Below are 26,570 nucleotides of genomic sequence, written 5' to 3'. Positions count from 1 at the left end.
TGTTGAAGAATCGGATGCTGAAGAAGATGAAAGCACAGCAAATCTTCAAGAGAATTATAACTCACTCTTGGAGAAGTCGGGTGAGTACACAAGGGTGGCCAAGGCTGCTGTGAGAAAAATGAAGAAGGCTGAGGAGGACTACAAAAGTCTCCTAATTCGATATAGGGAGGCCAAATGTGAGATAGAAACACTGAATGGTGAGTTGTCTGAAACTTACACAAAAGCGAGATTTCTTGAGAATGATGTTGTGCAAGCGAATGCTAAAATAGAGAGGGTCACCACCAAGAAGCTAGATGATGTTATATCATCTCAAAAGAACTTTTCAGACAAATCCGGATTGGGATATACCGGAGGAAGTAGTTCATCTGGAAATGTCACTAAAGAAGTGAAGTTTGTAAAGGCCAAAGATCCAGTTGTAGCTGACCTTACTGGTGAGAAGCTCGAGGTGGAAGAAAAGAAGAAGGTGGTGAACCAACGGATGCTGAATCCCCGTAATCAGTCTGTGGGCAGGTCTGAATCTCGTGCCAAGTCACGTCCACGACCACAAAGAGGTCCTAGAGGAACTTATGTGTGCCATTATTGCGGACTTCAAGGGAATACTCGACCAAATTGCCAAAAATCTGAGAGCAAAGAACAGTGCAACTCCTCAAAGGTCAGGAGGACCCAGAAATGATAGGAGAATTTGGGCAGGTGATCAATCTAGAGATCAAAATAGAGATCTCGGAGTGATGAACGTGATGAAGATGATTGGTGCATTCACCAACTGCTTGGAAAGCTTCTCACGAAGGTTTGAAAGCCCTAACTCCCGTACCCAATCCTATAAGGAAATCACCCCAAACGCAAGTGACGTCTGGGTGAAAAAGGGTACTCATGCATAAGCATTACAACATGTCCATGCATTAATACTTCCTATGCTTTGTGACAATGTTTGTTTGGTTTGCTTGTTGTTTTTGATGTTGGTTGTTTGCTTGTCTACTTGTGAATATTTTTAATTTTGTTTTATCAATCTTTTTGTTTCTTGTGTCAAAAATCCAAAAATCACATAAAAAATTAGAAAATCAAAAAGCTTGATTGACTTTGTTGAGTTTTGTCTCAAAACTTGTTTTGCCTTGTACCTTTGTATTAATGGCTTTGTGCATTTTCGAGCATTGCTTGTTTTCGTGCACTTATATCACTGTGGGAAAAATCTTGAAATCTATGTGATTGTTGTAAATAGATCTTCAAACTTGTCATGAATGATTAGTGAATGGTTATGTTGATCTTGAGACATGCATAGACTTGTGTCTATATATCTTCCCACTCTTTATTTTTGTTTTGCTAAAAAGAGCTCACCAAATGTAAATCTCCAAAATGAAAAGAGATATTGAGCTGCAAAAGTCTGTCGCACATTCTAGTATTCGACTAGGAAAAAGGGTAAGCGACCTTATATTAAAGTGAATGTTTATTCAAAAAGCCAAAGGCTTGTTCATTAAGGTGAAATGTCAAATATCACTCTCACAATGAGAGGTGATTGCCTCAAAAGATCAAAAAGATCAAATGTTATGATTAAAAGTGGAGTAAAATGTAAAGCTCCAAGTCATGTTATCAAGTTTTGTGGGAGGTCATATATACATATTTCTATAATTGAGATAGGTCACATGATCTAGTGCTAATTGTGTATGCCTTGGTTGAATCGATCATTGAAGCTTCACATTAGACGAAGGACTATCTCATTGTTGATATTCACACACAACACACAAGTTTATGTTCAATAAATGTCATATTCATTTGTGTGATTGTACTTGATGAAATGTGTTTTCACATGCTCAATCTTTGTTAATTCAAGCACAAAAAGATTTTTGAGTGTTTTAGGTGTTTTTGGAAAGTATTTTGTTTGAAAAAATCTGAAAATTTCAAAAATCCTGTTTTGCCCTGTTTTGGCGGCTCAGTCGCGGGTATGTCAAGTCGCGAGCCTCAGTCGCATCTTCGCTGGTCATTTTTGGCGACTTGTTCGCGAGTGGAAGCTCCAGTCGCGAGGTTCACTCAGAGATTTTCGCGGCTCAGCTCGCAACTCACTCGCGGGTAGACCTTCCAGTCGCGAAAAACACTTAGAAAAATTTTTCAAATTTTTGTTCTTGAGTGCTTTGGCGGCTTGAGCTGGCGACTGTGTGGCAACTTAATCAAGTCGCAAAAAACGCGTGTTTGGCAAAAACAGGAGCAGTTTTTAAATCTTTTTCAGTTTTCCCTCGAACTTTTGTGACTGTTCATCTTCTCTCTAAACTATCTCCTTTCCAAACACTCCGTGCTCCCATTTCCAATCTCCATTGTTGCATTCTTGTAGCTCAAAATCTTCAAGTCACAGGTATGGGTTTTCAGCTTTGCACTCTTTTCTACTTGATTTTGTGCTTTTCCCTTTGATTTTTCGCATATGTTTGTGATTTAGAAATGGGTTTGTGTTTCGGATTTTGCTCCTTGTTCATGCTTAGCTTGCGGATGCTGTTGCTAAAGTTTGTGTTGATGATAGTCGTTTCCTTTTTGGTCTTCATCCTGTGCTTAGCTTAGTGTGTCTTTTATTTTATCTGATCTTGAGCTGTTGTGTTGTTTCAAAATGTTCCATTGGATATTGTGTGTTTTTACTGAGCTGAATGTGCTTGTTCTATTGTGTTAATCTGTTGGGAGCTTCTGTTAGTCTCAAAATACTGATTGTGTGTCATATCATTTTTTTCCATTATATGTCTCAATGACATATATCTGCCTTTAGGATAGTTTCTCCATGTTGTTCATGTGTTTCCTATCTTAGGCTTGGTTTATCCATGTGATTGATCTAAGTAGCTTATTGTTTAAGTGTTCAAAGTTCATTTGTATGGATGATATCTCTTTGTTAATTACATGGTACTGACTGGTTCTGCACATATATTGTTCTATGCTGTTGTGGCCTTTTCTGATTGTTCACAGATGGCTCCCTCACCTCCGAAGAAGAAATCTACTGCAAAGAAGGCTGACAAAAGATTGAAAATGGATTCTAAACTGTTTAGGTCAGTTCATCACTTTGAGAGATACAAGGATAACTTCTTGAATGCAGGAATTATTCAAGAAAGATTTGTAGATTTGGAGGACTTAAGACAAACCTTTATCCCCAGCTGTTTTGAAGGAAAAGGATGGGAAAAGCTTCTGAGTGATTTCCCTGTTGTGTGTGAACCCCTGATTAGGGAATTTTACTCAAATGCTGTGATAAAGGAGAATGAGTTAAGTTGCTGGGTTAGAGGTAAAGAATTCATTTTGGATGCACATGTCATAGATGATGTACTAGGGCTTGAAGGATTAGAAGATGAGGAATTTATCAATTACAAGGATAGGAGTGTTTCTATTGAAACAGTTCAACAAAGGATAGGTGGGCAGAGAGAAGGGAAATGTTTGAATACCACTGCCTTTCCAGTGGACATGAGGTGTCTAACAATAATCATGATGTTTAACCTCTATCCCATTAAGAAATTGACTACAATCAATTGTGCTAGAGCAGTTTTTCTGATGGATCTCAAAGAAAAGAATTTCATAGACATAAGTTCCCACATATATGACACCATTGTGGATGAGACAAGAACAACCTCTAGGCCAAAATTGATCTTTCCCAGTTTGCTAATGAGGATTTTTAGAAGGAAGGGTGTTCCAATCCCTCAAGACGTCAATCCCATGTCCACACCCTCTGCAATTAACAAGCTTACCTGCAAAAGGATAAGTGTTAGGCTTCCAGGAGAAGAAGATGAAGGTGATGAAGGAGAGGGTGTCCCAATGGAGACTGAAGCAGAGGCAGCAGGGCATGCATCAACCTCAACACCCAAGAGGAGTGGCAAAAGGTCTAGAGCATCAACTTCTTCAGATACACCTCCAGATGCTTTCCAAATCATTCTGGAACGACTTGATGGGATCAGAGAAGTCCAGACTGAGCACTTTGACAGGATGAGAGCCATGCAGGACCAGATTGATGTATTGTCTGCAAAACTTGACAGCTTCACCACTCAGCATGACCAGTGACCCTTTGGCCATTCCGGTCAAAAAGGGGGAGATGTCATTGATGATGAAAAGCAGAAAAGAAAATCTTAAGGGGGAGTAATGTGTTGAGGGGGAGTTGTCAAAGTTATCAAAATCAAAAACTTTGTTTATATATGCTTATGTTTGTGGGGTACTTTTAGTGTTTTTATGGTTTTGATACACTGTGTTTTGGTGTATAGTTGTTTCTAACTCATTACTTATACTCTTGGTTTAAACTTTAATATATTTTGATCATGTTATTCAGGATGTTTTTGTGTTTGTACCCATGTGCTTTTGTAAGCTTTTAGGGTTAATGTTTTATGCATAGTTTGTAGGCTTTATGGTATGTACCTTGCTTAATGCAGCCTTTATGCTATGTTGAAATCAGTACTTTAATCTAAATGTTCTGCATTTTGGTTTATGTACTGTCACTCTTGTGCCCTTGTAGGATTGTTCCTAGATGCATATGCCTTGTGTGTTATGCATTGGTTGAGTGTTGAGCATACAAGTATCTTGCCTTGTGCTTGTTAACTTGTATGTCCTTGTGTTCATTCCAAGTGTGAATGAGCACTGTGATCACTACCTTGTGGTGTTCACTTGGTTGATCAAGCCATGGTTTCTTTCTTAACTCCATCTTTGCTTGATCACATATTGCCTGTTTCATATGCATTTATAATTTTCTGCTTACAATGATCATGGTGTATTGTTGTGTTTCAGGAGTATTATGTTCATATGATTCAAGTGCTTCACAACTTCTAGAGTTAGGTGTGAGTGAGTTTTGTTCAACTGTTCCCAACTCACATGTTAAGTCTAGAGTCTGTTTTAAGGTTTTGTCACGGAATAGCCAAAGGGGGAGTTTGTAAGGTTGAATTTATTCAACCATCTAATTGGCTTTATTCCGTGCCAAATTTGCTTGTAATTCAGCATTTAGTAACCCTGTATTTAGGTGGGTTTGTTGTAAGGGTAGTGAGTGAGATAGAGTGAAGATTGCTTAAGAGTGTGCAAGAAAACAGAGACTCGCGGCTGGGACTCGCGGGTGACTCGCGGCTGCAAGCCGCCAGAAGCAGCACACGTGCCAAGTATGCTGGAAGATGAACAGTCATGCTAGCTGGAGCACTACAGGACAACTGACCATACGGTTAACTCGCGACTAGATCTCGCGACTTAGTCAAGCCGCGAGGTCAAGCCGCGAGCCACCCCTGTTTTGTAAAACCTGACGTTTCACATTCCTCTCCCACTTCAGTATAAATACCCCTTTTACCCACGATTGAAAGAGAGCCTCCAGAGAGAATTTTGAGAGAGAAACCCTAGAGAAAAACAAGATTGTTTCACCCACAATCTATACCTTAGAGTCTCTTCAAATTCCCCTACTCTCTTCCTCTCCATTGTCAAATCCTTGAGAGGCATTATACCAAACCTGGTTCTCACCATCATCATCACTGTGAGACAGTTGTTTGGATTTCTGGGAAGCAGTTAGGAAGGAACCAATCTTCATTGGTTGATGCTACGGTCTAGTAGCGGAATCCGGGAAGCTAGAAAAGAAAAAGGTTCGGCGTAACCTCGTTGGAGCAAGAAGCTTGGAGGGCTTAGGTGCACTGGGTAGATTAGGCTTGGAGGGTCTATTGCTGTCCTTGTATCCCAACTGTATTTTCTAGTGGATTGTTGACCGCTTGGAGGGTGGCGAAGAGGTTTTTCGCCGAGGACTTCGGTTTCCTCTTCGATAACACATCGCGTGTTGTCTTTGTGTTTGCATCTTCCTTCCTCTCTATTTTTGCCTTTTTTATTATCTGCTGTGGTTTTATTTTGTTATGGCTTAGATAGTCTTTAACCAATTTCGTATTATAGCATGTGTTAAGTTTTCGCACACTAGTTGTTTGACATATTGCTTGTATTGGTTAAGTTGTAATTTGGGGGTCTAAACGTTCAAAGGTGTTTTGTACACGTTTTTTAACTTTCAACTATGATAAATAAACAGAGAAGAATCAGACCTCGATCCTTTAAAGCCCAAGGCAACTATGCGAGAAGAAAGTCGCAAGAAGTAAGCCCGAGGGGACTGCTTCAACCCATAAAGAGCTTTCTTCGACTTGCAAACATGATTGGGAAATTGGGGTTGAGCAAAACCAAGAGGCTAAAACATATAAACATCTTCAAATAGATGGCCATGTAAGAAGGCATTTTCAACACCTTTGGAAACAGATATAGAGAGGATTGTTCGGATCGTAGTAGGTTTGATTACAGGACTGAAGGTCTCTCCAAAGTCGACTCCAGGCAATTGATGAAATCCTTTGGCTACTAGGTGAGCTTTGTAGTGTTCAACGGAGCCATCGGCATTACACTTAATCCGAAACACCCATTTGCACCTAATGACATTGCAAGCAGTGTGAGGAAGAACAAGAACCCATGTCTGATTTTTTAGTAAAGCATCAAATTCGGGATTCATAGCAACACGCCAATTGGAATCTTTTACAGCAGTGGTAAAACAAGTAGGCTCCACGATGGAGACATCGCCATCAGCGAGAAGAGCTCTCAGAACAGGAAATCGCACAGTGCCGTCGTTGAAGGTTTTGGGTTTGGTAATCAAGTTTTTGGAGAGAGTGATCATGGGATGAGTGGGTTGAGTTTCGATGACAATAGGAAGGGAGGAGGATTTCTATCGACAAGGGTCGTATTTGTGAGAGATATGGGAGGCAAAGAGATGTGTGGTAGGAGTGATTCACAGTAGGGTAAAGTAGGCGTAGGGTGGGCCAACAATTGTGGGCTAGCACATGTTTCGGTATTGGCCAATGGAGTTTTAGTATGGGTCAGAGAAGTTTGTGTGATAGAATTTGAAGAAGATGGTCCAGCGGAGAGTGGAGCAGCTGCTTGAAGCCCAGAAGATGATTGTACTTGAAAAGAAGTGAAATCTAAACTAGACAGTGACTGGAGATTTGTGGAACAAATCTTAGCAAAAGGGAAGACATCTTCATTGAAGAGAACATCTCTAGAAATATAAACATGACCTGAAGGAAAATGCAAACATTTATATCCTTTGTGAAGTAAACTATAACCAAGGAAGACACACTGAGTTGAGCATGGTTGAAGTTTGTGAGAATTATAAGGCCATAAATTAGGCCAACATGCACAACCAAAAACACGCAAGAAATTATAATCAGGTGCTTGAGTAAACAATTTTTCATAAGGAGATAAATTTTATATTGTGGAAGTAGGGAGTCTATTTATCATATAACAAGCTGTTTGAAACGCATCTTCCCAATATTGAAGAGGAATTTGAGCACGATACAATAAAGCTAGACCAGTTTCCATAAGATGACAGTGTTTACGCTCAACAACACCATTTTGTTGGTGCATGTGAGGATAAGAAACACGATGACTAATGCCATAAATTTGGAAAAATTTCTTAAGTGGGTGATATTCACCTCCCTAATCAAATCGAACAACTTTTATTTTTCGATTAAAAGAAAGCTCAACATATTTTTGCCATTTAATAAAAATAGATAGCATGGCACTTTTATTCGTCATGGGATAAAGCCAAGTATATAGCGACTGTATGCATCTACAAAAGAGACATAATATTTGAAACCAAATTTTGAACAAATAGGAGATGGACCCCATACATTAGTGGGAATTAAATCCAAAAGGAAAATTTATTTGAGTACTAGACAGTGAAAAGGAAAGTTGTTTACTCTTAGAACTAAAACAAGCAAAACAAGGGTGAACAATTTTTCAAGAAGTAATTGGTAAACTAAATTTGGAAAGAACATTATTAGCAATATGAAAGGCGGGATGTCCTAAGTGTGAGTGCCATTGCGCTAGAGAAATACATTCACCAACAAAGACAGATGACGATGAAGGTAATTTATTTGATGCAAAAGGAAAAAGGTACAGCCCATCTCTACTCAGCCTGCACAGCAAGACTCCCCCCGATGTTCGACCCTTCACAAAGAAATAAGGCAGGTGAAACTCAATAAAGATACTAGTATCAGTGGTGAATTTGTGATCAGAAATTAAATATTTGGTAATATGAGGCACATGTAAAACATCATGTAAAAGAAAAAAAGAGGTAGGGGTGGATAATTTAGTAGAGCCAATATGTTCAACATTCAAACCAATACCATTACCAATGTGAATTTGATCTGGACCATGATACTCCTCTGCCTTCACATTTAGATTAGCAAAATCATATGTGAGATGATGAGTTGCACCAGAATCAGGGTACCAATTGAGGTCAGATGTAGCCTGTGGAGTAGTGAGCAGAGCATGCATGTTGCTGGAAGTGTCAATGGAGAGGGAATTATCAAACCTGTGATAACATTTCAAGGTTGTATGTCCTGTCTTTTAGCAAACCTGGTAGAAGAGATGATTACGTGAAGGGGAAAAAGAAGGGTCATGACCACACCCCTGTCCTCAAGAATTCCTTTGATTGCTGGATGAAGAACCACGACTTGATGGAGGGGAGGAGCCACCACGTAAAGTCCCTCGGCCTGCAAAATTGGCCCTTGCAAGTGAGAGGCCCACGGTTGGCTATTGATGTTCAAGTCGAAGTTCATGAGCTAATAAATGCCCATACAAGTCCTCAATGGATAGAGGATCAACCCTTGCAATCACTGATGTGATAACTGAATCATAGTCTGATCCAAGACTAGCGAGAAGAAAAGAGACGATTTCAAAATCATTCAGGTGCAGAGCAATGGTAGCAAGTGTGACAACCAGTGTAGTGAACTGGTGAAAATAATCAGCAATAGATGAATTGTCTTTCTTCAAAGTGGCGAGTTGATAGTGGATTTGCATTGTCCTTGCCTCGAATTGGGAGGTGAACATGCATTCTAATGCTTTCCATACATCTCAAGAGGTAGTAAATTTAACCACATGAGCCATAATTTTCTCAGAGAGAGAGGAGATAATGGCACTAAGTATCATTTGATCTTGCAAATGCCAGAGTTGAAACTCTAGGTTTTGGAGAGCTTGCGTGGCACCATCAGCTGAAACTGTGATAATCCGAGGTGGAGTAGGTTTGGTTTCGTCGAGATAGCCATAGAGATGTTGCCCCTTAAGGAAGGAACAATTGGAGCTTTCCACACTAGGTAGTTGTCACAGGTAAGTTTGATGGTGATCAGATGATGAATAGTGATAAGTGAGGTGGGAGAAGGAGAAGCAATAGTGTCGACAGTGGAGGTTGAAGAATAAGTGGAAGCCATTGAAAAAAAAAAGGAGACATAATTCACAATGGCTCTAATACTATGTAAACAAAGAGTAATTGAATTTGTTTTCAAGCCTTACCTTACATGGTTCAAGGCATATCATTTATAGAAGAATTTGTTAAAGATACAAATTTGAAATACAATCCTATCTTATCACAATCCTGAATTTGTTACAATTTGTATTTTGAATACCACAGCCGTAATACATCTGTAATTATAGTTGTATAGGTATGAACTAGCTATTATCCTTAACAACTACAGCTATACAGATATGAACTAGTTATTATCCTTAACAACATAGGAGTTCATATGACCTCTCTTATATTCATATGACCTCTCCCTCATAGCATGTATGAAAAGGGTGGGGAAAAGGCTTTTTTTTTTTTCTTTTTTTTTTTTTTAATGATAGGATTTAAAATTTATTAGTGTCTCTTTCATGATTGTTTCAGAAAGCACAATTTAGTGTGAAAACACTAATTCTTGTTTAAACCTCAATTTTAAAATTATAGCTAGATTGCTTTTACTCTAACTTACCAAAGTGCGGAATAAGAGTAAATAAGTGCAATAGACCGGAAACACTACTTTAAGCCATATTCAACCACAACGAACAGTAAAAGAAAAGCTTAAGGAGCCGGGAGGCGAGATGCAAACACAAGATAACACCAAAACGTGTTATCGAAGAGGAAACTGAAGAACTCGGTGAAAAACCTCTCTGCGACATTCCAAGTCGAAATCGATCTACTAGTGAATAAAGTTGGAGTACACAAATAACAAAAGACTCTCCAAGCCTAGTCTACCTTATGTACTTGAGCCCTCAAAACTCCTACTACCAACGGACTTCTCGGAGTCTTGTCTTCACTAGCTTTCTGGATCCCGCAATTCAGCCTGATTGCATCCACCACTTAAGGGCTCCTTCCAATGCTTCCCAAAGGCACCAAAACTTGACTCAACACTCAGATTGGGTGAGGTAAGTGTTTGGGTTAAGAACCTCTCAAGAATGTAGAAATAGAGAGGTAAGAGTAGAGGAAAATCAAGAGAAAATGTGTAGATGATTGTGGGTATAACAATCTCTAACTCTCAAGTGTTTTTACTAGGGTTTTCCCTCTGAAAAGCACTCCTTACAGTTCGTGGGGAATTTCGTAAAGCACTTTTTCTTTTTGCCAAATTGAGAGTTTTGTGGGTACTTCGCGACATGGCCTTTCTTGTGAAGTACTCGCGAATTTAACAGCCTGGCATGTCTTTTTAGCTTCTAGTCATGTGCTTCACACGTGGCCTTTCATGGGTTACTTTTCTCGCGAGCTTTTTATGAACTACACTGATTCTTCTTTGGAGCTTGATTCTTCACCAATCTCTTACACTCATCATTTACAAATAAATCAACATAAATACAGGAAAATAATTGAATAAAATTACAATCAAATTTGGCATGGAATTAAAGCCAACAAAGGCTAGTTGGAAATCACAACTTTATAGTTTCTTTACCATCATGCCGATACACTACTGTTATAGGCATAATTCAAACCCAATCCCATTATTAGATGACAAAAAACTTGACAAGTTAAATTAACACACACCAACACATAGTAGAGGATTCCGTGTGAAATAAAGTCTTAGAGACAGACTACCGGACTCTCCTAAGAAAAATAATATCACATACTTCACATTTATTTATTGCAGATGACAGTGTTTTATTTTGTCGTGCAAAAGAAGATGAATTTTAGAAAATAATTGACATTTTAGATATATATGAGAGAGGCTCAGGGCAGAAGGTAAACCGTGATAGTGATAGGGGGAGTGTAGTGATAAGGGGAGGAGAAGCTAGTAGCTGCTGTTTGGTTTATATTTTTTTATGCATTTCTTTATGCTCAAGTACTTTGTTCTAAAATTTCAGTCTTACATTCAGTATGTTTGTGTTTATCTCAATGCTTTGTAGCATTTTTTTGGTACTTTTAAGATATTGCTATTATGTCTTAAGTACCTCACACTTGTACCCTAGTAGGATCTTGTTCCTAGATGCAAATACTTCGTGTATTTTGCATTGGTTGTGTGTTGGACATGCAGTTGATCATTGTGGTTGGTCTTCATTGCATTGCATATCCGAATGAGCATTTACTTGATAAATGTTCATTGTGGTCATTCTTTAATGACTGAACTTGGTTAATCAAGCTATGTTTACATGTTATATAGTGTTTACAAACTTGATCGCACTTTACTTGCTCATGTACGTACCATGTATTCAACTTGTCATAAGCTTAATGAAAGTTGTGTTTGTGTTCGAGTGTTTCCGGTTATAGGTATATACATGCAAGTGCTTCACAGCTTCTAGATTAGGTGTGAGTGAGTTTTGCCACTATTCTCAAACTCATGTTTAAGTCTAGAGTCTGTTTTAGAGGTTTTTTCACGCAATAGCCAAAGGGGGAGATTGTAAAGTTATAATTTACAACTATGTGTTTTATAGGCTTTATTCCGTGCCAAATTTGATTGTAATTTCATTCAATCTGTTGTACCCTGTATTTATTGCGGGATTTAATTGTAAAGGTTGTGTGATAGAGAGAGAGTGTGAAGACTTAAGCTATTGAAGACAAAACGGTTTTCGCGGGTAGCTCGTGACTAAGCATCCCGCAAAATGATGCATGTGCCCTACACATGACTAGAATGCGAAGAGTCAGGATAGATGGAAACAGCTGTGTTTCGCGAGTAGCTTATAGGTAAGGCCTTCCCGCGAGACACTCGCAAAACGTTCTGTTTTACCAGTCTGTACTATCTGATACACACTTTCTGTACCCACACTATATATACCCACATTACCCACAATTGTTGAGGAGTGCTTCTGAGAGAAAACCCTAGCTAAAAACCTTGAGAGTTAAAGATTGCAATACCCACATATCTCTACACATTTGCTTGTGGATTTCCTCAACTCCTACCTCTCCATTTCCATACCATTGAGAGGTTAATAGTCCAAACACTTACCACACCCTTTCAGAGTGTCAAGTGAGAATTTGGTGCTACTGGGAAGCATCGGAAGAAGCCAAGGATGGCAAATGCAACATGGAGTTTGTTGCAGGATCCGGAGAGCTAGATAAGACACGATTCCGAGTAGCCTTGTTGGAGTAGGAGCTTAGAGGGCATAGGTTCATCGAGTAGATTAGGTTTGGAGGGTCTTTTGCTAACTCATGTATCTCAACTGATTGTCTAATGGATCAATTATCGCTTGGAGGGCAGCGAAGAGGTTTTACGCTGAGGACTTCGGTTTCCTCTTCGATAACACATCACTGTGTTGTCTTTGTATTTGCATCCTTCTTCCCTACTCTTTTAGCTTTCATATTAATGTTGTGTTATATTGTTTATGGCTTAGAGTAGTTTATTTGTTCATCCGCTCACTTTTATTCTTTTCCGCACTTAGTATAAGTTAGAGTAAATTCTATTGAGTCGTAATTTTTATCTTGGGGTCTGAACAGCTCTTGTGTTTTCACACAATTTAGAGCATTTAGCTTTTGTCTCAAGCTGGTATGGAAGTTTTAATCAAATCTAGGCAATTCCAACATACTCTATGAGTTGCTTCAAACTCTCTAAGGGGTTAAGGAATTGGAAGTTTTGATCCGTAAATTTTGGTGGGGCTATAATGGTGAAAGTAGAAAGACTCATTGGGTGAGATGGGAGCGATTATGTGAAGCCAAGGAGGTAGGGGTGATGGGGTGTAAAGAAATTGAGAAGTTTAATGAGGCTTTGTTGGCTAAACAAGTATGGCGTATGATTAACAACCCTGATTCTCTTTGCCATCGTGTCTTCAAGGCTCGGTTTTTCCTCGGAGTGTTCTATTTTAGAGGCCAAAGATTCACCTACGGGGTCCTATGCGTGGAAAAGTATCACTGGTGCAAGGGATGTGATTCATAAAGGGATGGTATGGCACATAGGGACAGAGGTGTTGTGCGGATCAAGGAGGATAAGTGGCTGCCTAGCCACACAAACAGAACGGTCATCTCTCCCCTACCCCAGGTACCTGAGGATTTGAAAGTCAGTATCCTAATTGATCAGGATAGAGTTGTGTGGAAATCGGAGCTGGTGTAACAGCTCTTTTTACCCCAAGAAGTTGAAATTATCTTCTGTATCCCTCTGAGCATTCGACGCCCTGTGGATCGTATTATATGGGCTCATACGCTGTCTGGTATGTTTATTACTAGCAGTGCATATAAATTCCTTGTTTCTTGTGAATCTGTCTCTAATGCAGGTACCTCAAATATGAAAATTCAAAAAATAAATTCTGGAAGAATATATGGCAGCTTCGGGTTCCTCATAAAATAAAACATTTTGCTTGGCGCGCTAGCAACAATGCTTTGCCAACTATGGTGAATCTTCACAAGCATCAAAATTGTTCAAAATGTTAGTTGCAATCTATGCAATGATCAACCAAAAGATGTCTTACATGCTGTCTGGTTTTGCAAGGAGATTAGTGGCGTTTGGGATTCTCTTGAATGGTCCCATCTCCTCTTGTTTGTTTTAGTGATTTGCTTTCCAGGTTTCTGCATTATCGTGAAGAATTTCGAGCTGAGATCTTCGTCATTGCAGCTTGGATGATATTATGGAATAGGCGCAATGCTCTTCATTTTGGCCAACCTGCCCTTCTAGTGCCCAGCATCTGTAGTAAAGCTGGCAGCTATTTGCATAAATTTCTTCAAGCCTAGACCGAGGAACCAGCTATTTGCATAAATTTCCTATTGTGCAGCAGTGGCGCCCTCCTGATTCCCATTGCTACAAGGTGAATTTTGATGTTGCAGTGTTTCGTGAACTAAACAGGGCGGGCATAGGTGTTATTGTTCGTGATTGTGGTGGTGCAGCTTTGGGAGCTGTGTCTTCATCCATTCCCCTGGCCCAATCAGTGGCTAATGTAGAGGCCTTAGCATGTTTGAGGGCTGTTAAGTTTGCTCTTGAGATTGGTCTTACCCGTGCGGTCTTTGAGGGAGACTCTGCCATCATCATTGGTGCTCTTATTCAAGAAAATGGTGAGGTGACCAGCTATGGTAACGTCTTAGAGGATATTAGGCAGCACGTAGGTGCTTTTCAGTTCGTTGTTTTCTCTCATACAAGTGTTTGTAATTCTATTGCTGATGCTCTCGCTAAGAAAGCTAAGTGGTTGGGGATTAGATTTGGTTAGGTGTATATATATATGCCAGCTGATATTGCCCCGCTTGTGTATCGTGACGTTCATTAAGTTTTTTCTTCTTCGATTAAAGCCCCAGGCTTTTGGTCTGGTTTCTCAAAAAAAAAAAAAAAAAACAAAAAACAAAAAATACGGTGGGAGTAGGCAGAAAGAAGGTTCAAATCAGTACCCAGAAGGGGTTTAACTTATTTTCCAACTGCACTCAGCTGTGATCTCTAGGATCTGCGAGGATTAGAAACAAAAACTTGATATTGAAACAGAATTGTAGGATCAGATAAAACACAAGAGACTCAAATATATGAATCCGTAGTAAATAAACTTTTATTGATTGTGGAATAGAATAATAAGACTCAGCATCTTAGACGAATCCCCAACTATGAAATTCATAGAAAATATACTCATGTCAAATTTCAAGGCGCTTTTAGTCTAAAAGACAACAGAAATGGCATTAAAGGTACCTTCTTATCAACAAAATCAGCCCAAAACTTGGCATGAGCTCTCTGGTATGGATCAGAGGGCAGCAATGGAGACTTATCGTTCCAAACCTCATCTATGTAATAAACAATGATGAGAGGTACCCACACACAGGTTTGCCATTGTGGATGAGAACTGGGATCTTCTTGAGAATATATGGGGTTCAACTCTAAAAGAAGAGGGCTCTTGTTACTCAACAAGTCCTCTTGCTTGTACTCATACTTGATACCCATCTCGGCCAGTGCAATCTTGAACCTCATCCCAAACAGATTAAGCAAGAAATCAAGCAGAATCAACTCTTCCGCCATTGTCAAAGGAGTAAAGATATTGAAGCAATTAGAGAAGCTAGGCAGAGAAAGAAGAGAGAAGAAGGTAGTGATAGTATATGCAAAAACAACCCAAGGGGTTGGCCAAGTTGGGTGGGCTCTTGGTCTCAAAATGCTTGTACTGGACTCGATTAGGTGTGTTCCCTAATTCGAGTCCTGCTACCTGCACTTTGAAAAGAATTTCTTGGGCCAGTGCTTTACCCCTTCGTGGGCCCACCCGGCACGACCAGTGATTAGTCTCTGATTGAAAGTCTTGAGGAAACATTGTGCGAAACCAAAAAAAAAAAAAAAAAAAAAAGATAGTATATGCAAAAATGCTTGGAAGAGAACGGGGATTTATTATAGTCATAGGCGGTAGTTCGAGCTTTTATTAATAATAATTAATTAAGGGTCTATCTGCATCAACTTATTTTGTTGAAATTAAAATTTTTTTACTGAAATTATTGTAAATAAAAGTAAATGTTAATTGAAATAATACAGTAAAACTCATAAATAATATCAAAAAATGTAGTGAGATCTATGAATAATAGCAAAAATAAACTGAATAGTAAAATAAGTTGATAAAGAAAAGTCCATAAAAATAATACTTCTGATTTTTTGTTTTTATTTTTGAGAATCTTAATTAAAAATTTTAAAATAATGCTAAAGTATGAAGTGTATTGGGCACGCATTAGGGTTATTATTCAGTACTCCCCTCACTATCTTATGAATGATAAGTTTGATTCCCCAATCCAGGTGATGTCATTGCTTTGGTCATGTTATTTTTCACTATAGTCTATAGCATTGCTGACTCAGTGGGTGTTGCGTCTTTGACTCTTTTGACTCTATTTTTTTTCCCCTAATAATCATCTTTTTTCTTATATCTTGGTCAAAAGAGGAACTATAAATTTTCAATATGTTCCTACAAAATGATGTGTTATCAATTACGAAAAACAATACAAACTGATGTATTATCAATCTTGAAAAAATAATTCAAATATTTATTTATGAAGTAATTAAAGTCCACTAATCACTTTGATTGTGATATCAATTTGTAGGTATTATGTAGAAAAACTGATGTATTTAGAATTTTTTTATATATTTTAATTGTCTGCTTTAAAAGCACTCACATAAGTACTTATAAAACAAAAAAGTAACACATTTTAGCCAACCAAGCCCAAAATTCACTCATTTTATGTCATGCAAAACTATGTAAAAATATATGGTTGTTATAGTAATTGTGTAAATTTACACTAATACTATTCATTTTACTTTTAATTTTTTTATTATTTCTTTTCATATCTCATGAAAGAATAAAGTGGATGGTGGTTGTTGTGCATGAAGAAAGAGAAACATTAAAAAAATAAATAAATTAATTAATATTTTAATAAAATGTAGTGTAAAATAAATATTTTGATGTGGGGTGTTTTGAAATATTAGTGTGGACGACTAAATTTCTCAGTTTGAAATAAGTCAAACAAGTTAAATAGTTTCACAAATGTGAATTTGTATTAATGAATGTGTGGTACAATTCTCTGTAATTACAAAAGAGTAGTCCTCTAATTCGATCTCCTTAAAAGACTTGTTGATTGGATTTGTGGTAATGTGATTTTGATTTGAACACAAGATATCCTTCAATTTGGCTGAGGAATGGATTAAAGACCTTTGAAATAGAATTGCAATGAATCTCTAGCTATGAGCTTGTTAGAAATTCTCTGTTCTTCATGTTCTTTGTGCGTTCTTCGTGTTCTTCGTGTGTTCTTCCTTTTTGAGGGTTTGTGGTGGAAGTTCTTGATGCTTTAGAGGCTTGAATCCGTAGAGCTTTGTTGATTTGTGGTTTGTTGAGATTCCTGGAGGCTTTCGAGCTTGATTCCAATGAACTTTGAGATCTAGGCAGGTAGTTTGGATGATTCTGCTTCGAATGGTCATCGTATTTGAAGGTTTGTGGCGGAAGTTCTTCGGGGCTTTGGAGGCTTGAATCCATAGAGCTTCACCAATTTGTGGTTTCTTGGAATTTCTGGAGGCTTTTAAGCTTGATTCCAGTTACCTTTAAGATCTAGGAAGATAATTTGGATGATTTCTCTTCGAATGTTCTTCATATTCGAAGTTGAAATTCTTGAAGTTCCTAGAGGCTTTAGGGCTTGGTTCCAGTAGAGTTTCTAGACTTCTGAACTCAAGATCTCTTCTCGATGTCTTGGTCCCCTTTTGAAATGCCTTAGGAAGACTTCTATTTATAAGAGTTTGGGGGTGAGTGAGTGACACATGGTGGAGTCTGATTGGTGACACATGTCATAACTTGATTGATCCTCTTATGTCATTGCTTACAAGCGCTGGATTGCTTATGTCATCGCTTACACGTGTTGATGTGTGATTGGTTTTTGCATGACACTTGACAAATTTATGTTGGTTTCTAAGCAATGATAGCAAAACCTAGCAACAATACGTGACGCTTTGTAATTGCCTGTATTTTGTGGACTTGGTAGTATAATGTGTCAACTTGTAATAGGTCGGGAATTTTCCCTCTCTACAATGAGTATGTGAAAAAAAAAAGTAAGTTCGTATGCTAAAATAGATAGAAATATTTGCACAAGTTGATGCGAATGCTCTTAGTATTGTTCTCTCTTTTTAAGAACATTAGTATTTTTCTCTCTTCTCTCTTAGTATAATACATTTGCTCCAATAAACATAAAGCTCCTAAAGTCATCCTGGATGCTTGCAAGGTTGATTGCATTTTGTAGGCACCTCTGTTTGTTTCAATGAAGTTTGTTGATTATAATTTTTTTTTTTTAATAAAGTACATTAGCCTATGAAGTAGTATGGTTATAACCAGGCCAACTCAACAACTTTGGGGGCCTTAGGTGAAAATTTTAAGTGGGGCATTTTTTACATTTAAATATTAATTAAATAATATGTATTGAATTTTTTAATTTAAAATCTATTTTTCTTGCTTTTTGAGATGCAAAATTACTAATTAAGTTTTTGTATTTAAGTTCCTCTAACATTTCTTTTTCAATTAATAATATGGCTAATCAACTTAATCATTCTTGTGACATAGTAGACCTTAAATAAGATTTTATTAATTTTAATTTTGAAAAACTTATTTCTGTAGATGCAACCATAACATGTAGTGTTAGTAATGTTAGGTTCTAAGGAATTAGGAACTAATGTATTAGAACTTCAATGTGTGTTTTTGTGTAAAGTTGGAATCGAGTGTATTGCAGGATTTATCGTGTAAATCTACAAGGCTCGATTAATCGAAAATTAGACTCAATCGATCGAAGCTCATGTAGATTGTTTTTCTGTAGAATTTTCCAACTCAGCCCAAGCCCATATGACATATAAGGTTTTATGTTTTTCCTTAAATATAAAAGGAAAAACCCTAGCCACGTTTTGTTGTTGTTATTTATGCTGTGTGTACGAATCTCTTGTGAGATCTAGAGGTGTTTGTCTTCATACATACTTAGGGTTATGAAGAACGAGATTGATGTTGAGAGCTTGGTGATCGTTTCAGTTACTGCACAAAGTGCTTAAAGAAAAACACAAGTGGTGTACTTGTGGTTGCTGTGAATCCAAGAAATAAGTAGTCTGTGGACTCAGAGCTGTCACGTGGTCGTGGTAGTAAGTTTTCTACTCGAGGTAGTAATAGGATATTAGTGATCTAAGTCGCTATTGTAAAACTTCAATTCTTTCATATTGGATCTATTTTACCTTAAGGATAGCTAGGTTAAATCCTCCCCAGGTTTTTTATCAGTTTGGTTTTCCTGAGTTATCATATTGTTGTGTTCTTTATTTTTCGCACTGTTTCAATGATATGATTTATCTGTGTTAACCTAGATCTGCATAATTTACCTAAGTTAATCACTTGGCTAAATAACTAAATTAATCTGTTTGTGTTTAAGGGGTCTAAAAACGTACAAGTAATATTCTATAAGCAATATACACATTTGGAAAAGAATCTAGCCTTTTTTAAATAATTAAGTACATTAATTGGAGTATTTTTCATCTATTTGCATAACTTCTTTTAAAACTATTAGTTCTGAAAGTAAATCTAAGCCATCAATATCATAATAAACATTATGTTTAAGAAAACTTTCGAAATTAAGACAATATTTTTTCAAACTATTATCATCTAGTTCTTTTAGTTTTTCAAAATTAAATAAAAAACCAAAAATATCTTCACATATTTGAAATTGTTCAACCTACTTTCAATTGATGAAATAGCTTGATCTACTATATATAAAAAATAATTAATTCTAAAAGATTCTTCAGCAGATTGTGTTATCTCATCATTGGCATTCTCATCAAATAGTTTCTTTCTACGAATTATACGCTTTTCCCAAATTATAGGCTCTATTTCCATTTTGGTTGCAATCTCTTTAGATGAAATCATAGCAGATGTAAATCCATCTTCTCTATATTTTTAAAAAAAGATATGAGACCCTTCAGTTGATCTATGGCAACATCAATATGCATGTCTTTTGATTGTAAATTTTTACTAACCGAGTTAACGAAAAATAATATATCATACCAAATAGTCATGCATAACCAAAATTCAAAACTTTCAATCTCAAATGTTGCCAAACAATCAGCTTCACTTTTTGTTTTAAGATCTTCACTAGTTTTTGCTACTTGTAACAAAGCATCTCTTATTTCTAAAGCTTGAAATTTTATTGCCTTTACACTTTCAATTTGACTTTCCCAACATGTCTGTGACAATGGTTTAAGAATTAAACTTGACTCATTTTCTTGTAAAATTTTCCATCGTTTTGTGGAAGAAGAAAACAATGTATATATACGTTGTACTACTACAAAAAAAAAAAGATATAGCTTTAGGACAAGAATTGGCCACAATGAATAGCACAAGGTTAAGATTATGACAACCACATGGTGTGTAAAATGCTTTGGGGTTTATATCAATAATTCTTTTTTGTATCCCTTCTTTTTGTTTCATTCATATTAGACCCATTGTCTTATCCTTGTCCACATACATCATTAATATCAAGTTCAAGACTTTTTATTACACTTATAATTTCATTAAAAAGACCTTTTCCAGAAGTATCATCTACTTTTAAAAATTCTACAAAATGCTCATCTATTTTTATTGGACTAGTTGAAATATCCACACATCGTAGTACTAGAGTCATTTGTTCTTTATGACTTATATCGAGAGTACAATCAAGTATAATTGAAAAATATTTTGCTTCCTTAATCTTTTTAGTAATTTTACTTTAATTTCATTTGCTCACACATGTATCAATTCATTTTGTATATTATGTCCAAGATAATGATTATGAATTGCACCATGTTGAATATGTCGAATATGTTCTTGCATTATTAGATCAAATTTTGCAAGCATTTCAATCAGACTTAAAAAATTTCCATTATTTTCTTGATAGATCTTTTCATTTTTTCCTCAAGATGACAAATTAATTTCCCAAGATTTTTTACTACAACAATAATTCTTAACAACACTTTTTTCCAATGATCTTTCTCTTTGTTAACTTGTGTTTGGATATTTTTATCAATTGTTTTATTTTTCAATAATCTTATTTCTAAATCAATCCAGGCAATCATGGTAGTAACATGCTCTTTGCTTGTTTCATGATTTTTAATCTTATTGCCAATATTTCTCCAATCATTAGTTCCTTCATTAGTAAGTTGATTTGTACCACTACCATGTGTTGTTGAATTAAACAACTTGCGATAAAAACAAAATGCTTTATCCAAATCTTTTGAATACACTAGCCATTTTCTATCAAATTTCTCCCCATTTAATAACTTTTTAAAATAAAAATGTAGTAGAAAAATGTCTACGATCTTTATCTATAGGAAAATTTAGATCATTGTCTCTAATTGGACCCTTTTCTACTAATAAATCTCTTAATTTTGTATCGATATTTTCCCATTGACTTGGATCATAGATATTATTAGTAAGTAGGTTAGTCATTTTTTCATTTTCTTCTATATTATTTTGTTTTTCATTATCAATTATTGTTACATTAGATGTTTGAACATTATTAGGACTATTTACATTATTCTCTTTTTGTTGTATAATTTCATTATCTTCCAACTCTTGTTGACAAGCTTCTTGTTCATTTGTAATATTTTCACCCAAACTGTCTATTATGTTTTTTTTTTTTTTTTTTTTTTTAATACTAGTAACAAATTTATCCATAGATCCTTTTTGAGATTCAATTTGTTTTTCTATTTTTCTCTTTTTTTTAAGTTTTTCATATCCGGATAAATATTTTCTAGTAGACATTTATAATGAGAAAATATTTCTAGATAAATAAAACACAATTTATAATTAAAAATTATAATTTAACTAAAGATAAAACTTAAAGTATAGAATAATAGAACCTGGTTATTACAATTTTTCTAAAGCCATGACCACTTTAAAGTCTAAACCTGTGCAAATAAAAATTAATTTATTACATGTTCAATAAATTAGTATCACTATAATACAAATGAGTTGATATGATACACATCAAATTATTAATTGGTGTGGTAATTTATAATAATTGATAAAGTAAGAGTATGCATTAAAAAAATGTGATAAATTATTAATAAGTGTGTGGCGAGACCAGCTGTATGCAAACTGTGCAGTGCTGTGTGCACTATGTAGTCTTGTCTACACAGCCCACAGCCCGTGTGCAATGTGCACTATCACTGTATAGTGCTATGGGCTGTGTAGCCTGTTCAACTGTGCAAAAAACGTGCAGTCCTATGTGCAAAAGGAAAAAATGTGATGTCCTATGACTCCTATCAATCAATCATGCAATGAAATAGATTAAAAATATATATAATTTGAAATATTTAAATTGAATAAATAGCAAACTCCTCATCTTAATTTTTGGAAAGATAGAGATTAAGAGAGGGAGAAAAGTTTACCTCTGGAATAAGGTATGCCCACGGCCCACACTGCCCCTTTTCAATTTTGAATTTATTGTGAATTGAAGGGAATGAACAAAGAAAGATTTCAAGCTAGACTAAGCTTATAGGAAAAGATCAAGAATCAAGATAAAGAAAAGAAAGGTAAGAATATAGATGGAGAGGCAAAGAGATAGAGAGATGAGAGATTTTTTCTTTTGTTTTTGAAATTTATAATCTCTCTTTTAGCATATTTCAAGACAATTACGTTGTACTATTAATGAATTTCTTTGGTATTAATTTTGATTTTAGCATATTTCAAGAATGAGTTAATAAATTTGTCTCCTAAAATTTAATTTTGTTAGCTAAAGTTTGACTATTTTTGTTTTTTCCCTTTTTAATCTTCTACATTTTAGGATACAATGGGGCTTTTTTAATGCATTTTATTGACCAATAAAAGTACTTGAATTTTTTTTAATTAAAATATATATATATATATATATATATATATATTTACAAGTGGGGGTCTTCTTTTATTTGGAGGCCTTAGGCGATTGCATCAATTGCATTAAATGTTAAGCCAACCCTGGCTATAACCAATATCAAAAAGGAGTTACTATCATCCAATTGGGCTATGGAGAATTTGCCTTCTTTAATTTGGTAGTAGGGATATTATATAAACAAAACAACTACCCTACCATCGAGGTTGTTTCAGTGCAAATTGTTTTATGTCCCAGACTTATAAGGTCATTGTGGTAATTCAGACCAAGAGACAGACGCTTCCAGGCTTTATCCTCCAATTTATTTGTACTGTGGATCGCAAATATCCAATTATGAGAGGCCCAAGAGTTGGCAATGCAGCTACCATGGTGGATAGATTAGAGTTACACTTTTTTATCCACGCTATGTGAGTGCTCCCTTCTTTACCAAGGAAATCCAAGCTAGATCTCTTTCTTCCTTGGAAGGCTTTTTCCTCACCACACTCGTATCTCTCTCCCCTAATTCTTCAACTCCTTTCTTCCTCAATCTCCTTCCCTTTATATACCCAACCTTGAGTGAGATAGCCATCATAAGGGGTCCCTTGCACCAGGCAGTTGGGCCCCCCATTGCTACATATACCTGGACGAGTTGGGTCCATTCAATATTCTTGAAATGACACCATTGGAACTTCTGCCAGCCTCCAAATTCATGTTTGACAAGTAGATTCCCCCAATGCATTATATCATGCCTTCGATAATATCTTATGGTGATCAGTTCAGACTATGCTTTGTTCGAGCCTTTCATCATTGTTTGGTATAGCTGATTGTCAGTTCGGGCCTTTCAACAGCATTCGATACAGCTCGGGTGGGTCTAACTTAAATGGGCCACAATTTTGGGCCAAGCTTTAATTCGTGGACCATGCAGTCATATATTAAAAGTCCACTAATGGAGTATCTAATATAAAGAAATCTTGTTGTAGGTGGACATCCATCTTTGCAAGGAAGTCAGCACAAGAGTTGGCTTTTCTAATATAGTGGTTGATTGTCCATTGGGAGGTTTTGTTCAACATTTGAGGAATCATTATTGGCGAGCAAGCTAACAACATATTTGGAATCATTTTCTATTTCAACATATTGGATTTGGAGTAGGATGCAGAGTCAAAGACCATCCCTTACTGCCCATAATTCAGCTTCTAATTTATACATTCAATATAACTCAATATATGTTATGAAAGTGATTCAAAGACTAGCTCAATGTCAAACCCAAGCAAGCAAGTAGAAAATTTAATCAAGAACACAAAAAGTCATCAATCAATATATATATATATATATATATAATAAGTAGAGATCTCATGCGAGAGAGCATGAGGTTCTACTATGTGGCACACTCTATTAAGTTACAATAGAGATAAGAACAAATTTAAAAGTAGAGACTCTTTATTTCCTTTGGTCTAATGTTTCAAGACTACTTTTTATTACATTTGTTATTCAATGTTTTAAGACTATTATTTGTTTCATTTGGTTCAATGTTTCAAGATTTTTCATCTCTCTCACACACAAAAAACTCTTTGCATTTCCGTTCACCCTTTTCACTTATGATTCGTGATACACCCATGCCCATACCCTTCATTCCATCGAAACTCAAATACACTTAGACCAAAAATAATGTCATTTACCTTCAACATTACAGTATCATTGATCCTAACCCATATGAGTAGGCTATGACAAGGAAGGGGGCTTACATTTTTTATTCAATGACAGTAGCTTACAATTTTGATGTTGAAGTCAGACATTGTGGATTTTGTGAAGGTTATGATTCGCTTGAAGTCTTTGGGTATTTGAGATTTTGGTTTGTGAAAGTCATAAATATTTTATGTTTTAGAACTAAAGAAAAAGAAAAAGAAACATTCTAATTGATTATTTATGAAGTTAGCTTCTTCTTTTTTTTTTTTTTAATTTTGTGTTAGAACTCATAATTTGTAGGTTTCTTTGTAGGTTTTTTTATTGCTATTTTGTGCAATATGAGCAATAGTGGTAAAAATATAAATTGATGATGATTCCAAAGTATTTTCTACTTTTTTTTAAAAGATACAGAAGCCAACTAAAGATAATTAAATTTTGATAAATGGATGTGTTTTTAGCCAATTTATCTTTGTTTAATCACATTCTCTTTATGTTGATACTTACAGATGATTTCCTTAATTTCATTAAGATAATGAATTGGGTGTTTGTGATTGAGGTCTCCATATTTGATTGTGAGAATAAAAAGGTTGAGGAAGTGTTTGAGAGTTTGTTTAAATATATCTAATTGTAGGATATAAAAGTATTTTATGCTTTAAATTCTTATTTATGGATTTCAAAATCATCTAATCAATATGAAAAAAAAAATCTACTTTTAAATGTAAATATTATAATATGTTAGTGTTATAATTTTTTTTTTTTTATAAAATATGAATTAAGAAAATCAAATTTCAAAGTATTCAATGAATAATATTGTGGACAAACATAAATATTATACAATAAAATAAATATTATATGTAGATTTTAATATATATATATATATATATATATATATATATAAATTATTTCAAATGATATTGTAAAATAGTTCGTGCATCGTGCAGGATATCATTTGATTCACTATAAAAAGAGTTTATTATATTTATAAATGCAGTGGTTAATATGTCCCCACATAGACACATATTTACCAAAATTTTGTTTATTCCAAATATAATTAAGGCACAACATGATCTAAAATTTAGAAGACACAACAAGGTGTCTTTCTTATTCATAATACAATACATGCCCATTTGATTTAAAGCTCAGAAAACACATATCAAAGTGTCTAACCAAACCTAAACTATTTTTTTGAAAGTAAACAAACTTGAAACTTTAACATTACAATATGAATGAACTTTATTACACAGCCACTGAAAACCATAATTCAGGCTAAACCATTTCTCTACTCGTAGCCACGTATTTTCCTCAATTGCCCAACAGCCTCACAAACTTTCTTCTCGTCAGCAAGAGACTTGGCCACAGTCTCCTTTTGCAGGCACCTCTTAGCCCATGCAATAATCTTGGGGCACTCTGCCTCTATGTTGATATTGCCAAATACCTCAAAGGCATGGAACCAGCTGTAGAAAGTGACAAGAGAAAGGTCCACAAACCCAAATGTTTCACCCCCAAAGTAAGGCTTGTCACCAAGCTCCCCCTCCAATATCTTGAAGGTTTCAAAGAATTCCTTCTTGCCTGCCTCCAGCTCTTCTCCTTTTGTAGTCCATACCTTCTTTGTAACATCATTAACCTGTATTTTCCACACATTGTATTACAAGGATGAACAGTGACAGTAATGAATTTTAAATCAAATCTATAGAGATAGAAGAATATTTCTTTAAAGCTCAAGAAAACAAAGTATGAAATTTATAGAAAATATACTCATTTCAAATTAAATCTTTCAAATGTCATTGTCTCGAATTAAAACCCGTTAACCTAGAATGAAAAGAAATTAAAATAACGTAAAAGACAAGAGAAATGGCATTAACGGTACCTTCTTATCAACAAAATCACCCCAGAACCTAGCATGAGCTCTCTGGTACGGATCAGAGGGAAGCAATGGAGACTTATCGTTCCAGACCTCATCTATGTACTGAACAATGATGAGAGACTCACAAATAGGTTTGCCATTGTGGATGAGAACTGGGATCTTCTTGTGTATGGGGTTCACCTCTAAAAGCAGAGGGCTCTTGTTATTCAACAAGTCCTCTTGCTTGTACTCATACTTTATACCCTTCTCAGCCAGTGCAATCTTGACCCTCATCCCATACATACTGAGCCAGGAGTCTAGCAGAATCACCTCGTCCGCCATTGTCAAATAAGTAAAGATATTGAAGAAAATAGAGAAGTAAGGTTAAGAAAGAAAAGAGAAGAAGTGAGTTAGTATGCAAAAACACTTGGAAGAGAGCGAGGATTTATAGTCACAGGCGGTGGTTCGGGCTTTCATTAAAAATTAATTAAATAATGCTAAAGTATGCTGGTAAAAAAATAACAATAATAAAAACAATGCTAAAGTATGACT

General features: G+C 35.8%; 2 protein-coding genes across 2 annotated transcripts; both read right to left on the bottom strand.

Moving 5' to 3' along the window:
- Positions 1-14,714: 14,714 nt before the first annotated feature.
- Positions 14,715-15,146, bottom strand: LOC126721514 (glutathione S-transferase U24-like). Its single transcript, XM_050424563.1, has 2 exons — positions 14,823-15,146; positions 14,715-14,738 (listed from the first exon to the last, which is right to left on the bottom strand). Exons 1-2 carry the CDS (start codon positions 15,144-15,146, stop codon positions 14,715-14,717), a joined length of 348 nt encoding a protein of 115 aa, XP_050280520.1.
- Positions 15,147-25,195: 10,049 nt separating this feature from the next.
- On the bottom strand, positions 25,196-26,445 carry LOC126720807 (probable glutathione S-transferase). Its single transcript, XM_050423629.1, has 2 exons — positions 26,043-26,445; positions 25,196-25,799 (listed from the first exon to the last, which is right to left on the bottom strand). Exons 1-2 carry the CDS (start codon positions 26,358-26,360, stop codon positions 25,455-25,457), a joined length of 663 nt encoding a protein of 220 aa, XP_050279586.1. The 5' UTR covers positions 26,361-26,445; the 3' UTR covers positions 25,196-25,454.
- Positions 26,446-26,570: the final 125 nt, after the last annotated feature.

Source organism: Quercus robur, chromosome 4 (assembly GCF_932294415.1).
Source record: "Quercus robur chromosome 4, dhQueRobu3.1, whole genome shotgun sequence".
In the NCBI taxonomy this organism is placed as follows: domain Eukaryota; kingdom Viridiplantae; phylum Streptophyta; class Magnoliopsida; order Fagales; family Fagaceae; genus Quercus; species Quercus robur.
Note: the sequence above shows the minus strand (reverse complement) of the source record. Positions and strands in the feature narration are given on the sequence as shown.

What these genes read in the sequence shown, in the direction of transcription:
- LOC126721514 (XM_050424563.1), bottom strand. Translation starts at nt 15,146, where the DNA reads ATGGCGGAAGAGTTGATTCTGCTTGATTTCTTGCTTAATCTGTTTGGG. An exon ending in CTGATTTTGTTGATAAGAAG is followed by an intron (nt 14,739 to 14,822) that starts GTACCTTTAATG and finishes TGAATTTCATAG; the next exon opens with TTGGGGATTCGTCTAAGATG.
- LOC126720807 (XM_050423629.1), bottom strand. Translation starts at nt 26,360, where the DNA reads ATGGCGGACGAGGTGATTCTGCTAGACTCCTGGCTCAGTATGTATGGG. An exon ending in GTGATTTTGTTGATAAGAAG is followed by an intron (nt 25,800 to 26,042) that starts GTACCGTTAATG and finishes TGGAAAATACAG; the next exon opens with GTTAATGATGTTACAAAGAA.